Raw genomic sequence first — 14,705 nt, 5'->3', positions numbered from 1 at the left:
GCCATATCACCAACACTTTATTTGATCATGTTCAAACGCCTAACTACTCAAATCACCCAACACTTCTTGTATCAAAGTCACATTGCAAACGATACAAGTGATGGACATAATATGAACATAGGTACATTTCAATAAAACTCTAGTATCTTATTTCTTCTACTTCTATTCTATGAATTTTGTACATCGTGTTACATATAATATAAGGTTGTGTTTTATAGAAATATAATTAAAATATTTGTAAGCTCTTTTATTACAAGTTATTTCTTATTGGACTTAACAAATGTGGTCAGGGAGATTGGAAAGACATCTCAAAATTGTATATTCTATTAAAATCTCCAATTCAAATAGTTAGTCATGCTCTAAAGTAGGCATCTATTTTTTGAGTGTAGGGTCTCTTGGAGAATTTGGGAAATGTGTCTTGAGTGGTTGAGATCTTCTTTGGCTCTACATTGTGATACACAAATGCACTTTAAGATGTTTAAACCTATAGGTTTGAAACATGTTATTATTAGGTGCTGGGAGGGGGCATTTGGGTAGGTATTGTAAGTGAAATTTGGAACCACAAGAATATGGTTATTTTTTAGAATGGGAGCGTAGATTTAGTGGAGGTTTTTATGGTGTTACAAAGGAAGACTGGGTTTTGGGTCACGGTAAAGAAAATATTGGTTGATTTCTCTTACTTAGACTGGTGTTTGGAACCTCAATGTTGTATGATGTATTTGAAAGATTGATTTCTGGTGCTCCATGGTTAATGTTTTTGTCCAAGTTTGGAAGTTGTGGTGTGTTTTGCAGGTTTCTTAGTTTTTTCTATCTGGAAGGTTTGGGTTGATGGTTTTGCTCTTGGGTTGCGATAAAGGAAAGTGTATTTGACTTATTATATTCGGTTTGACGTTGGACTTTATATGGTGCATGAGTTTTGATAGAGAGACCAAAAGATAAGAAGGCAGTGGGTTGTAGGTGGATAGACATAGTTAAGTATGAGTCTGATGGCACACTGGATGGGTATAAGGCAAGGTTAGTTGCAAAAGAGTATACTCAAACCTATGGAATCAATTATGAGGACACTTTGCTCCAGTGGCAAAAATGAACACAGTCGGGATTATTCTCTCCCTGACAGCGCACTTTGGTTGGGAGATGCATCAATTTGATGTTAAAAATGCCTTCTTGCATGGAAGTTTGGAGGAAAAAGTATACATGGAGATTCCACTTGGTTATGGTGTTATTAATGAAGGGAATAAGGTGTGCATGCTTAAGAAGACCCTATATGGTCTTAAACAATCACCTCGTGCTTGGTTTGAGGATTTACTCAAGCTATGGTATCTTTGGGGTACCTAAAGCCAAGGTCACAATACTTTGTTTATAAGAACATTCTCAAAATGGTAAAGGCACTCTACTTTTGGTCTATGCAGATGATATGATTATTACTGGTGATGATGACATTGAAAAACAAACTTTGAGGGAGAGACTAGTAGCTCAATTTGAGATGAAGGATCTTGGGAAGTTGAAGTACTTCCTTAGGATAAAGGTTGCTTACTCTAGATAGGGCTTCTTTATTTCTCAAAAGAAATGCATTATTGATCTCCTCAAAGAGACTGTTGGGTAGTAAGACCATTAAAGTGTCAATATATCAAAATCACAGGATTGGGAATGATGAGGAAAATCCAAAGGTGGAGAAGACACAATATTAAAGACTTGTGGGAAAAATCATTTATCTATCACAGACTAGGCCAAACATACCTTATGGAGTTAGTGTGGTAAGCCAATTCATGCATGATCCAAGAGAAAGACACTTACAAGCAGTAAATAGAATTATTCAGTACTTAAAAGCCTTATCCATCAAAATATATATTGATGTTGACTATGCAAGATCAATTGTTGATAGGAAATCCACCACAGGCTATTGCATGTTCCTGGGTGGAAATTTGGTGACATGGAGGAGCAAGAAACAAAATATAATTGCAAGATCAAGTGCAAAAGCAGAATTGAGAGTCATGGCTGAAGGGTTTTGTGAACTATTATGGATGAAGATCATACTAGATGACCTCAAAATAAAATATGAAACTCCTATGGGTTTGACGTGTTATAATAAGTATGTCATCAATATTGCACACAATCTAGTTCAACATGACCGAACAAAGCACGTAGAAATAGACCGAAATTTCATTAAGGAGAAGTTGGATAATAGTCTTATAGCCACCGAGTACATCCCTTCAAGACTCTGATAAGTGCTTAATTTTAGTAATATTTCATATTAAAATATAGGCACTTATGAAAATTTATTGCTAATTTACATATAAAATAATCCCTAACTTATGGATTTATACCTTTTTACATTTTTTATGATCTTTATTTGAATAAGAGCATTTTATTCTCAAATTTGGTATTAATTGCAAGTTTCTAGGAAAGATTGGAGATTTGGATTAAAGAGGAATGATTTGAGCTAAAAAGAGAAAGCTGAAAGGTCTCAAAATGGAGAAAAGTGTCGAAAAAACCAATTTTGCGATAGGAGATTCTCGCTCAAGCAAGAATGCTCCAGGACAGTTTTTGGAAATCAACTCCTTTCTCGCTCAAGCAAGAATGCGTTAGATAGATTGGGCATTTTTTATGTTTTATCATTTAGCCCATTAGTGCGACACAAGAAGCGACCTAACCCTAAAAAATTAGGTTAAATAGGGTGCTAAAGGCTCAACCTTAGGGTGCAAGATTGAGAGGAAAACATCATTGAGTGAATTGTAACCCAATTAAGAGAATGGAAGGTGCTAGAAGTATGCTTGACTAATTCTACCCTTTGGGATTGAGAGTAATTGATGGAGGAGGGCCCAAGCTCACCACACGATGAAAGCCAAGCCTCCAAGACTAGACGGTCTAGCCTATAATGAGGAGCGTCTAGACTCAAAAAGGAGCGTCTAGCCCATGAAGAGGAGCGTCTAGGCCATGATGAGGAGCGGCTACATAAGGAGCGTCTAGGCCATGATGAGGATTCCTTCTAGACCGTCTAGCTTCACATACACATGGGTCAAAGCTACGGTTTTGGGAAGAGAAGACCTTTGTAATTGTTACATAAAGGCCCATTAGGGGTGCTTAGTAATTAGAGTAGTGTAGAAAGCATATTTGTGTGAAACATTCTAGAAAGACCATGGAGGGGGTGAGCATAAAAACTAGACACACCCCTCCCCATGTGCACCCATGTGCCATGTGCACCCATGTGCCATGTGCACCCATGTGCTTCACATTTACATTTCATTTGGCTAGCATTAGGGTTGCATTATGGTCCTCCTTAGCCTATAAAAGGAGGAGCCTACACCTTGTATTTTCAAGTTTATTGTGAGTAAAGTTATACTGCCCATTTGTGCTCAACTTTGCTTCTCCCTAGAATCCTAGGCTCTAAACTTCAATTCCTTCATCTTCTCCCTTGAGCTGGCCGAACCACTCAATACCCATACCTATCATGCACCTACAAGATCAACACCACTCTTAGGAGGATCTTGCTCACTCTCATTCATTGCTTCCGCCCCATACTCTACATTGATTCAAGAAGAACTTCATGAAAATGCCATCAGTAATATGCTCGAACTCTTATGTATTGAGGTGATATTTAATGTGATATAATATTTTGTTCTTGATTGATTATTGGTATTGTTGTTTTACTTCTAAATTTCTGTGACAAATTGAAAATCTTAAATCTAACTGGAAAGTAGTTTTGGGGTTCTAACCTAAACAACAATACTTAACATATTTTAGTGCTAAGAATAGAATTGAAATGTTAATTGCTATTAACATCTGAGCTTCGTTCTAAGTTGTTCTTATAATTATGCAGGGATCGATAGTTAGGGAACATTCTTAAGGATTTTATATGAGAAAAATCGATATAAATTACTTTTATACGGGCATCAATTTCAATCAAAGAACTTAATATTAACATGTTAATCAAAATACATGAGAGTGAGAGAGATGAAACCTAATCCCTATTTTTCCAACTTGAAGCAACTAATTTTTTATTTGTTTTCTTATTAATTATTGTCAACACAATCACTTCAACACTCTTTTTATTGTTTTGTTTGATATTTAGCGAGATTATTGTATTTGATAATTCACTGTTCCTTGTGGGATCGATATCCGTCCTTAGGAACAATTATTACTTCTGAAAAACGCGGTGCACTTGCCGTAGAAAGTCATCAAGAACTGGTAGATATGTTTACTAAGGGACTTCTCACAACACAGTTTAAAGATCTTACTTGCAAGCTGGGAATGATATATATATATATATATTCACCAACTTGAGGGGAGTGTTGTATAATTAGGAGTTATTATTCCATAATTAAATGCATATTTTATTCTCTATTTATTAGGATAGATTTGATATCTTTTAGTGATTTGATTTGATTTGTATAGCTTTAATTACCTATCATTTCTTGCTTTCATTACCTATTATTTCTTTCCTTAATTAGGTTGTAAACAGTCTATAAATTGAGATTGTAATCACATTTGTAAACACATATCTGAAATACATTTCATCAATTTCTTTCAACTAAGGCATTTTGGAGGGTTAAAAGATGAAGGTGTATTTAAATTTCCCTTAGTCTCGACTCCTAAGTAATGTGATACTATTGGGTGCACTAGAATGAGCCCTCCAGTCGAGAACTAAGGGTAATGGATTCCACTTAGTCGAGGATTAAGGGAAAAAGGGTTTGTCTTTGGAACCACTTTTCTTTTGGGAAACTAGGATTCATCTTTGGAATCCTTTTTTCAATCCCCATTGACGATGCAAATGTTCCGACCTCAACTCCATTGAGATAGTATCATTAGTGTCAATCATCGCATTTAAGGTATTGTCCACTTTAGAGTTTGGAGTTTTGTCACAATTTTGTCCTTAAAAGACGCCTCAAAGGGTTAAGGAAAGAAAATGTATTTAAATTATCCTTAACCTCAACTTCTAAGTGATGTGAGACTATTGGGCGTACCAGAACAATGGGTAAGAGAAGTTAGTTTTATTTGTTATAGTACCTTAGGGTAGAAGATCTGAAGTTTTGATAGTGTCAAGATGTTATTTTGTGGAAAATTGTTGAACTTACTTTTGGAAATGTAAAAACATATGAAATTTGATATCTAAATTTTGATATTGATATTTTAAAAGGTTACTAAAAAGTATTGAGTTATGTTTTGAACTGTGTGGTTGAAATAATTGTGAACGTCCTTGATAAAAATTGTTGGTTTGAATTTAAGTTTAAAAGTCTTATAGATATATGTTGATTTAATTATACTATGAGTTTTAATGTAGATAGGTTTTAAATATGATCTTTGGTGAGAATAGTTGTTTTTTTATAGTTATTATAGACTTATTTATGCGTTCAATGAGAACGCAAGTTGTATTTCAGCAAATTATAGTCATGCTAGTCATTTTAAGTTGTATAAGTTTAAAATTGTTATAATGACTTTGGGTTAAGTTTTGAAAACAAGTTTGATTTTGTTGCATGAAGTTGATTTTTGTTATTTTTTTCAAGAGAAAATACAACTGACAATCAACCTTACTCTCAACTCTAAGCAAAAATAGAACATAAATTCAACTTTAACCTCGAGTCTCAATTAGATTTTTTTCGCTTAACAATTTTATCTTTGTTTGACACTTTTGATTTGAATGTGAATGTTAATTAGAAATGTAAATAGAATATTGATTATATATATTTATGTGATGAATTGTAAACATGGTTATTTTTAGAGAGAAAATATTATGTTGAGATATTTAAGTTGAATATTGAATTTTGGATTCTATAGACTACTAATATTAGACTCACATAAAGAAAAATATTTCACTATGTTGTCACTACAATACAACTACATAAATAGGAACTCAGTTCACTCATATGATAGGATAAATTCCTATGACCTACTATACCAATTCTTTTTCACACTGCATACTAGGTCATAGGAACCTTCCTCGACTACCACCACTTGATAATTTTTCTCCATGTGATTCTAATATTAGTAAAGTCAGGATATATCCTTCCCAAATCTCAATTCAATACACAACCTAAAACATCTCAACATAGTATTTCCTCTTTGAAAATGACTATGTTTACATCATACTTCATATCATGTTACAATCTTTCATACAGTTTCAACACAATTCAAAATGCTAATAAATGGAAATTCATCATCCATTACATCATAATAATGTTCACATACAACATATTAGTCAAATATAAAAATATAATGCAAGATAAACAAATTTTAGCTTTTAGAAATATTTAAAAATATGTTTCTTCCAGGTTTAGAAAACACTTGTTCACTCAATAAACACTTGGTTCTCCTAGTGAGTCAAGAACATTTTGCAATTCACCCAACCACCATTCTCCTCACCCAGCTAAAGGCGTAAGCACATTTATCAATTTTTAGTCACCTAACGAACAAATTATTTTCCTAGTAACTAGTTTTCATTAAAATATTTAGTCCAACAAGAATGACCCACTCAATGACCACATAAGTGGGAAATTTTATTTAAAAAACTCGCCTAATGACCAAAAATCTTAGATTTTTAATTAAATGAATTTTGTCTAGTGAGAGATTGGCTCACCCAATGACCAATCTGCTGAGAGCTTTTATTAAACATTTCCCTCGATGAATTTGGCTCACCCAGCAACCAAAACTCTCGCGTTTTTAATTAAATGAATTTGGCTTGCCCAACAAGTTTACATAAAAAAAAATCAGGGTTGAAAAGTTAAATAAAGGAAAGAGAAAAAGTTTTAGAGAAATTATAATTTTTCTGAAATAAAGTTTAATTAGTTAAATTTTTCTATTATAAGATTTATTTTTAAATAGTAAAATATTCACAGGCATGTCAATTGTACTCTTAAATAATTTTCTAAATCCTTATATAAACTATGTGATGTTCATTGTTTTCTTTTAGAAATATCTTTCAAACATTATACGTTTATAACTTGTCAATTAATTATCCATCAAACATATTTTCACATTAATATGATGATAGTAAATATGATTAACTCGACTATTCACTACAAGAAAAACATGAAATAGAAAGCAATTTTTAGAAACTAAAATAATTAGTTGCAATAGTAACTAAATTAGAGACCATTTTAGAAACTAAAAAAAAATTGGTTTCTAAATTAGTTTCTATAATTGTTAAATAGTTTCTAAATTGGTATCTAATTAGCAATCAAAGTTTTTGCTACCAAATTTAGAAACTAAATAATTGGTAGTTAGAACCTTGATTGTTAATTAAATATCAATTTAGAAACTATTTAACAATAATAGAAACTAGTTTATAAATCAATTTTTTTTAAGTATAAAATGGTCTCTAATTTAGTTACTATTGCAATTAATTATTTTGGTATCTAAAAATTGGTTTCTATTTCATGATTTTCTTGTAATGAATAGAATAATTTGATAAATACGTTTATTTTATTTGATAATTTTAAAAAATTTGAAATAACTTTTTCGTTTATGTAAATATGCTAGTTTCCCTTTTATTATTTGTATGTTTTTTTTTTATAATATCTTATAAACATTTTTTCCATATCTTTAGAACTACTTGTACAATCTTGCAACATGAGACTGCCGTGTGGAAATACCTAATGAAGTAATGTAAACATTTTTTTATAATAGAGAATATATTTAAACCTATTTTATATATGTGACTTGCTTAAAACTTATAAGTCCTAACTTATTATTTTTTACCAATTTTATTTTCACAATTTTATTAAAATATCTCACTCGTAATTCTAAAAGTAGAAATGTAATAATGATAATTTCTTCTTATTAAAATCCCGCGTTTATCTTTTTCATGGTTTCTTTATACTAAATAAATAAAAAATTATAAGCATTATTTTATCTCATTTAATAAATATTTGCTAAAGAATTATCTTAATTTTAAAACTGATAAATTATTGGAAATAAACTAAAATATGAAAAGTTATTTAACATCTATAGTTCAAAATTTTAAATTATGACCAAGTAATAAAAATGGTTTTAGAACATAAATTTAAAGTAAAATTAACAATATTAACTTTTTGAAAACACAGTTATTACATATGGATAGAGGATCTATGTATTTAATTCTACACGGGCATAATACTTTTATATGGAGACTTAATTATTAAAGAAAAATGTTACTTTAACAACACTAGTTTACAACCTTTAAAATTTCTTCATCTCTTCATATAAACTAATTTTCTAGTAAAAAAATATTTTTTTTTTTTTACTTTTAGTCGTTGTAATCTAGATCAATTCCCTTGTTGAATTGTCAACCTATCAGAACTCTTATCAAATATATACCTATTTTCGATGAGGCATGGTTGAAAAAATAAGATAGGGCTCATAATCAAGATAATGTTAATAACACATGTGAATGAAACTTTAGTTGGAGGAGAGTTATACTTGAGTGGGATAAATATATGCTTTTAAATCTCAAATGAAATTAGGATAGAGAAAAGTTGCATAACTATACAATATAAGAAAATCATGAAATAGAAATCAATTTGTAGAAACCAAAATAATTAGTTGCAATAGTAACTAAATTAGAGACCATTTTAGAAACTAAAAAGAAATTTGGTTTCTAAATTAGTTTCTATTATTGTCTATTACTGTTAAATAGTTTCTAAATTCGTATCTAATTAGCAACCAAAGTTTTTGCTACCAAATTTAGAAACTAAATAATTGGTAGTTAAAATCTTAATTGCTAATTAGATACCAATTTAGAAACTATTTAACAATAATAGAAATCAATAGAAACTAATTTAGAAACCATTTTTTTTAGTTTCTAAAATGATCTCTATTTTAGTTTTTATTGTAACTAATTATTTTGGTTTATAAAAATTGGTTTCTATTTTATGATTTTTTTTTAGTGATAATGATGAGAAAATGATTTGTAAAGAGGAAACTTATGGAGCATATTTAGTCAAATCAATATAACAATATCCAAAATAGTATAATTACTCAACCATAAAACATATTTAAAACAATATTGAAGATGAAAATTCTTTAGAAATTTAGTTATACATAAAATAATACAGTAACTAAAAACTACAGAAAAAATAATTTAAATCAGTAGTTTTATCTAATATATTTTTGAAGTATAAAGCAAAACACAAAATGGCATACTAGACAATCCATTTTAAGGAAAACACATTACTTTTCCAAAGAAAATCACATATGAATACATTAATTATTACTTGCGTGTTTGTTTAGTCCCTCTCATATATTTTTTCTTTATAAAAATTTTCATGTTGGAGAAACCACCTTCTAGAATTAAAAAAAAGTAATTATATATTCAACAACTTTTGGAAGAAGGAAAAGGTGTACTAGACAATGATTTAATTAGAGGTAGTTGAAGAAATGGAAGCAGAAACTAAAATCATAAAGTTTTGTGACACTTGCAGCAAGATCTATTTTAAGCCACACAATGACAAAAGAAAACTTCTTATGGTTATGTCTGATGTAATAGAAAACACAAACTTTAATAACCCCAAAAGTGTGTGCACAATGAAAAGGTAAAGAAAACTAATGAAATTAATCTTATTATTGTTGCAATTGATTTTTTTATAATACTAAAAAATAAACTTTCCAATCATATTTTATCATGAAAATGTTACTTTACAGTGAAAGATATTCGTTTATAATCTTTCAAAAAAATTTGATGTATATATTTAAGTAAAAAATTATTTATTTTTTACTTTTAATCAAATTCTTTCTGCATTATATCAATTTGAATTTATATCTAATTTATCACTAAAATAATAAAAATATTCTTATACAATAATGAAAATGACTTCAAATAAAAGAGTGTACATAAAAAATATTTTAGAATTCCTTTTCTAAAATACTATTCTTTTCGTAATGTACTTCCATATTTTTTTTTTCTAAATTGTACGTTTTGCATTTCTGATTTACTTTTCAAAATAAAATTTTAATTTTTAAATTATATTTTTTGGATTTTGAATTTTCAAATTTAAAATAAAAATAATTTTGAAATTTTTTGAAAGGTGATGAAATACAAGTTCGTCTAGACAGAATTTACTATACTTTTAACAATTGTACTTCCTTGGTAATTCTTCTGTCAACACCACGTGACAGAAGCTGACCAGCCCCATCTTTTTGATTCAGTATATAAATTGCACTTTGTTCTGTTTTCGTTTGTAGTGTTTGAAAGGGTCAGATTTGCACTGCAACCTACCACAACACAAACCATGTCATCCATGGCTTTTCTTTCACATCCTTATTTCTTTGCAGCTTTGACTTGTTTGGTGGTTCAATTTCTGTTCAGAAAACTGAACAAAAGGGATGGAAAGAAGTATCATCCTGTTGCTGGCACTGTGTTTAATCAGCTGGTGAACTTCCACAGGTTGCACCATTACATGACTCATCTTGCTGCCAAGTACAGAACATACAGGTTGATAAACCTTTTCAGATATGAAGTCTACACTGCAGAACCGAGTAATGTTGAGTACATACTCAAAACCAATTTTGAAAATTATGGAAAGGTAAAAACTGTATTCATTGATAGATAGACCAAATCTTTAGCTCTCATTATTTCAATTCTTTACTTGTCTACTACTTGTTAGATGAAGAAAATATTGAATGTTTTAATTTTGCTAAGATGTTACAACTTTATTTTTAGAAAATCTTACAAGATCTGTACAAAGATTTAGGGGAGAATATAACATTACTCGTTTGTACGGCAAAGTGTTAAGGGTCTGTTTTATTTGAAAGTGGTGAGTTGCCACTTACCTCCTTAGTGGGTAGGGTTGAAGGAACTGAAAAGGTTCTTGGATTTCATATTGTTGTCGAATCTGTTGCCTTGAGAGATTGTTTTCCTGATAACATATATGAAAAACTAGAGCACCCAGCTATAACCATTGAAGATTTTTCTGATTTTCAAAGTGATATGGGTCTACCAAGACATGATATGAAACACTTTGATGCTACTGTTCGTGGTTCTGCTTATGATACCTTTTTTCCTGAAATGATTATGGTAGTTATATCCTGCTGAAGTAGGTAATAGGTGTCAAAATCAAAGTGAACTTTGTCTGTATGATATGAAAACCTTTCAATTGTTGGTTATGAAACCGAAGTTCAGAATCTGCAGCCTGCTTCTTAATATAGAAGTTACTTGAAAATGATAACTCAACTTCGAATTTTTCCTTTGAAATTGTGGTCATGGACATTGAGTAGGAATATGTCTCAAAAGCAGTATATAATAAAGAAGACCATATATCCAATGTCTTTAGGTTTTGGGTTAGAAGTGGTATTCTAACTTATGAAATGCTCATGACTCAGGTGTCAAATCATTCCATCATTTTCCCACAGAAAAAAAACCAACAATTAGGTATATAGATTTGTGATAGGCCTTTTTTATTTTGATTTATTTAATTAAGCATAAAGGGGTTTGTATGATTCCTAAAAGAGTTGGGCCAAATAGCTTCAATTTTATTCTTTAAACTTTTCTGCAGGGCTTGTACAACTATCAAAATTTGAAGGATTTACTAGGTGATGGGATTTTCACTGTTGATGGCGAGAAATGGCGGGAGCAAAGGAAAATATCAAGTCATGAATTCTCTACCAAGATGTTAAGGGATTTCAGCGTTTCAATATTCAGAAAGAATGCAGCAAAACTTGCATACATAGTGTCTGAATCTGCAACTTCTAATACTTCGTTGGAAATCCAAGTGGGTATATATATGTTCTGAAAGATTTTATTATAATACCTTCTGTCATTTACTTGTTAGGATATTAACTTGCTCCAATAATTTATAAAGGACCTTTTCATGAAATCAACACTGGATTCAATTTTCCAAGTTGCATTTGGAACTGAACTTGACAGCATGTGTGGATCAAATCAAGAAGGGAAGATTTTTGCTGATGCTTTTGATACATCAAGTGCACTCACCCTCTATCGTTATGTTGATGTTTTCTGGAAGATCAAGAAATTTCTGAATATTGGATCAGAGGCCAAATTAAGAAAGAATACTAAAATTTTAGATGAATTTGTTCTCAAGCTAATCAACACTAGGATTCAGCAAATGCAGATTTCAAGGGCACTTTCTGATGTAAGTTTATTACAAGCAAGCTGTGTTTATATTAGGTGAAAAGAGTTAAACCTTAGCTGTAAAATCAAAATAGAAGCTTAAGATCAAACTTAAATAAAACAATCATGACCATTTATATATGAGTGCATGACCAAGATTAACTCTTTTAATATCTCACTAGATGTGCCACCCATGTATAATCCCCTTTTCACTCTATATCTGTAGAGTAAACGTGGAGATATTCTGTCAAGGTTTCTGCAAGTGAAGGGATATGATGCAACATACCTAAGAGATATAATTTTAAACTTTGTTATTGCTGGGAAAGACACAACGGCAGCCACACTTTCTTGGTTCATGTACATGTTATGTAAGTACCCTGAAGTTCAAGAAAAAGCAGCAGAAGAAGTGAAAGAAGCAACAAACACAAAAACAATTAGCAGTTATACTGAATTTGTGTCAAGTGTAACGGATGAAGCTCTTGAAAAGATGAACTATGTTCATGCAGCAATTACTGAAACTCTCAGACTTTATCCTGCTGTTCCTGTGGTAAGATTACTTTTGAGGTTGAACTCTTCATCACTGCATGCAGTAGAAACAAGTCCCCACTACTGTTCCTGCTTGCATTAATGGTTAGAACTAAAGGCACCTCTAAAGGTGGGAGAACTTGGGACTGTTTGATTTCCCTCTAACCTTTTGTTTCAAAAATGTTTTTTCAAATAATTTTATGCTATTCAGCCCTCAATTTCTCATCTAAAATTTAACACGTTTTGAAATCTTCTTAAACAAGTATATTAAAAACCAAAAACAGATGTTTCCTTTTTTTTGCACCAGTGTTTTAAACTTGATTTCTAGACCAAGTACAAGATCCACCTTTCAGATTTGCTCTCCTTGGACATGTCTCTCATTTACACACATATCTCATCCTCTAATTTACTTGGTAAGGACTAAAGGTTATTGATGAACTTATCAAGTTTCCACAACCCCACAATTGATGTATGATCAATGTAACTGAAAGGCTAAAATAGCCTTTTGGTTCCTCATCTTATTTTTTGTTTAAATCTGCTTCCAAAGCTTAACAAATTTTACTTTGCTTATCTGTTAGACCAAATAGCCCCGTTGGAAAATGTTTGTCTAATGTGACATCTTTCACAAGGTGTCTTGTGTCATCAATTTGGCCAAGTGTGGTAAACTGACACAGTGGTCAATTTGGTATAACTGAGACACTTTAAAAGATCAAGGTGACTTTTTAAATTTAGAGAACCAAATGGAAGCTAAAAATTAAGAGCACTAGAAAGCTATTTTATGCTAATTAAAAATCAACACTGCACCCTTCTTCACTGCTTCCATGTAAACAATATAAATTCCCAAGATTGATTCATTGTTGTTACACATTTGACATGGATATAGATGAAATACATTCTAAGTACCAGAGTCCTTAATTTCATGCAGGATGCAAAGATTTGTTTTTCTGATGATACACTACCAGATGGGTATAGTGTTAATAAGGGAGATATGGTATCTTACCAACCTTATGCAATGGGTAGGATGAAATTTATATGGGGTGATGATGCAGAGGATTTTATACCAGAAAGATGGCTTGACGAGGATGGCATTTTTAAGCCAGAGAGCCCTTTCAAGTTTACAGCTTTTCAGGTTAGTAGTGTTTTCCTTCGAACATTTGAGGGTTTTTTCCCATTTGTGGAAAAAAAAAAACCTTTGATAACTATATTTATTATCTGACATGATCAAAGTCCTATTTGTGTGTATTTTCTCTGGAGAAGCATGCAGTAATCTTAGATGAATCTTGATTCATTTGCAGGCTGGTCCTCGGATTTGTCTAGGGAAGGAGTTTGCTTATAGACAAATGAAGATATTTGCAGCAGTTTTGTTAGGTTGTTTCCGCTTCAGATTGAATGATGAAAAGAAAAATGTGACCTACAAGACGATGATAAATCTGCATATTGATGGAGGCCTTGAAATCAAGGCCTTCCACAGATACGGGGATTCAAAGATTTTGTGAACAGTCCCAACTCTACTCAAAAGCTAAAAGTAGTTCAACAAAAGAGAATGGAAGTGTATTTCAAAATTGAGAGAGATTTTTTTTTTATAACCAAAGAATTAATTTAAATTAAGGGGATACAAAAGGGGTATCCCCAACCCTTTACAAAACCCAAACCCTGTTTTCTACGCACGCACGGAGATCGCTGCTTCATTTCCAGGACGACGATGATGCACAACTTCGGCGACCAACGACTACACACGCACGGAGATCGCCGCTTCATCGACCAGCGATCATGTTGGCCACGGTGATGATGCATATATTCGACGACCACCGACTACGCACGCATGTTGGTTCACAACTTATTGTATTATAATTTAATAATGTATATTATTATATGACTTTAAGAATAAGTAAGAAAATAGAGAGTTATTTTATTTCTAACAATCACATCACTTACATATTCTCATCATTTTTATTTGTAATAAAAATTAAAAAACTAAAGATATTTTGAAATGTATAAAAAGATTTTGAAATATTATTTCTAATTATTATGGAGACACTGGGATTATTTTTATCCTAATATATATATTTTTTACACTAGTTGGTTTTGTAAACATCCATATGGAAAAAGAGTATTATAGCTACTTCTAAAAGATACAATTCTT

General features: G+C 31.2%; 1 protein-coding gene across 1 annotated transcript; it reads left to right on the top strand.

Annotated features, from left to right (window-relative positions):
• The first annotated feature begins 10,136 nt into the window (after window positions 1-10,136).
• Window positions 10,137-14,484, top strand: LOC137819231 (cytochrome P450 704C1-like). The gene is made up of 6 exons (XM_068623016.1): window positions 10,137-10,493; window positions 11,463-11,678; window positions 11,769-12,059; window positions 12,264-12,584; window positions 13,488-13,691; window positions 13,858-14,484. Exons 1-6 carry the CDS (start codon window positions 10,200-10,202, stop codon window positions 14,056-14,058), a joined length of 1,527 nt encoding a protein of 508 aa, XP_068479117.1. The 5' UTR covers window positions 10,137-10,199; the 3' UTR covers window positions 14,059-14,484.
• The last annotated feature ends 221 nt before the right edge of the window (window positions 14,485-14,705 follow it).

Source organism: Phaseolus vulgaris, chromosome 10 (assembly GCF_000499845.2).
Source record: "Phaseolus vulgaris cultivar G19833 chromosome 10, P. vulgaris v2.0, whole genome shotgun sequence".
NCBI lineage: Eukaryota > Viridiplantae > Streptophyta > Magnoliopsida > Fabales > Fabaceae > Phaseolus > Phaseolus vulgaris.
Note: the sequence above shows the minus strand (reverse complement) of the source record. Positions and strands in the feature narration are given on the sequence as shown.

Excerpts from the sequence above, each read along its gene's own strand:
- LOC137819231 (XM_068623016.1), top strand. The coding sequence starts at position 10,200 with ATGTCATCCATGGCTTTTCTTTCACATCCTTATTTCTTTGCAGCTTTG. Across the intron at positions 12,060-12,263 it reads TTTCAAGGGCACTTTCTGAT|AGTAAACGTGGAGATATTCT; the intron begins GTAAGTTTATTA and ends CTATATCTGTAG. Across the intron at positions 12,585-13,487 it reads TTTATCCTGCTGTTCCTGTG|GATGCAAAGATTTGTTTTTC; the intron begins GTAAGATTACTT and ends AATTTCATGCAG.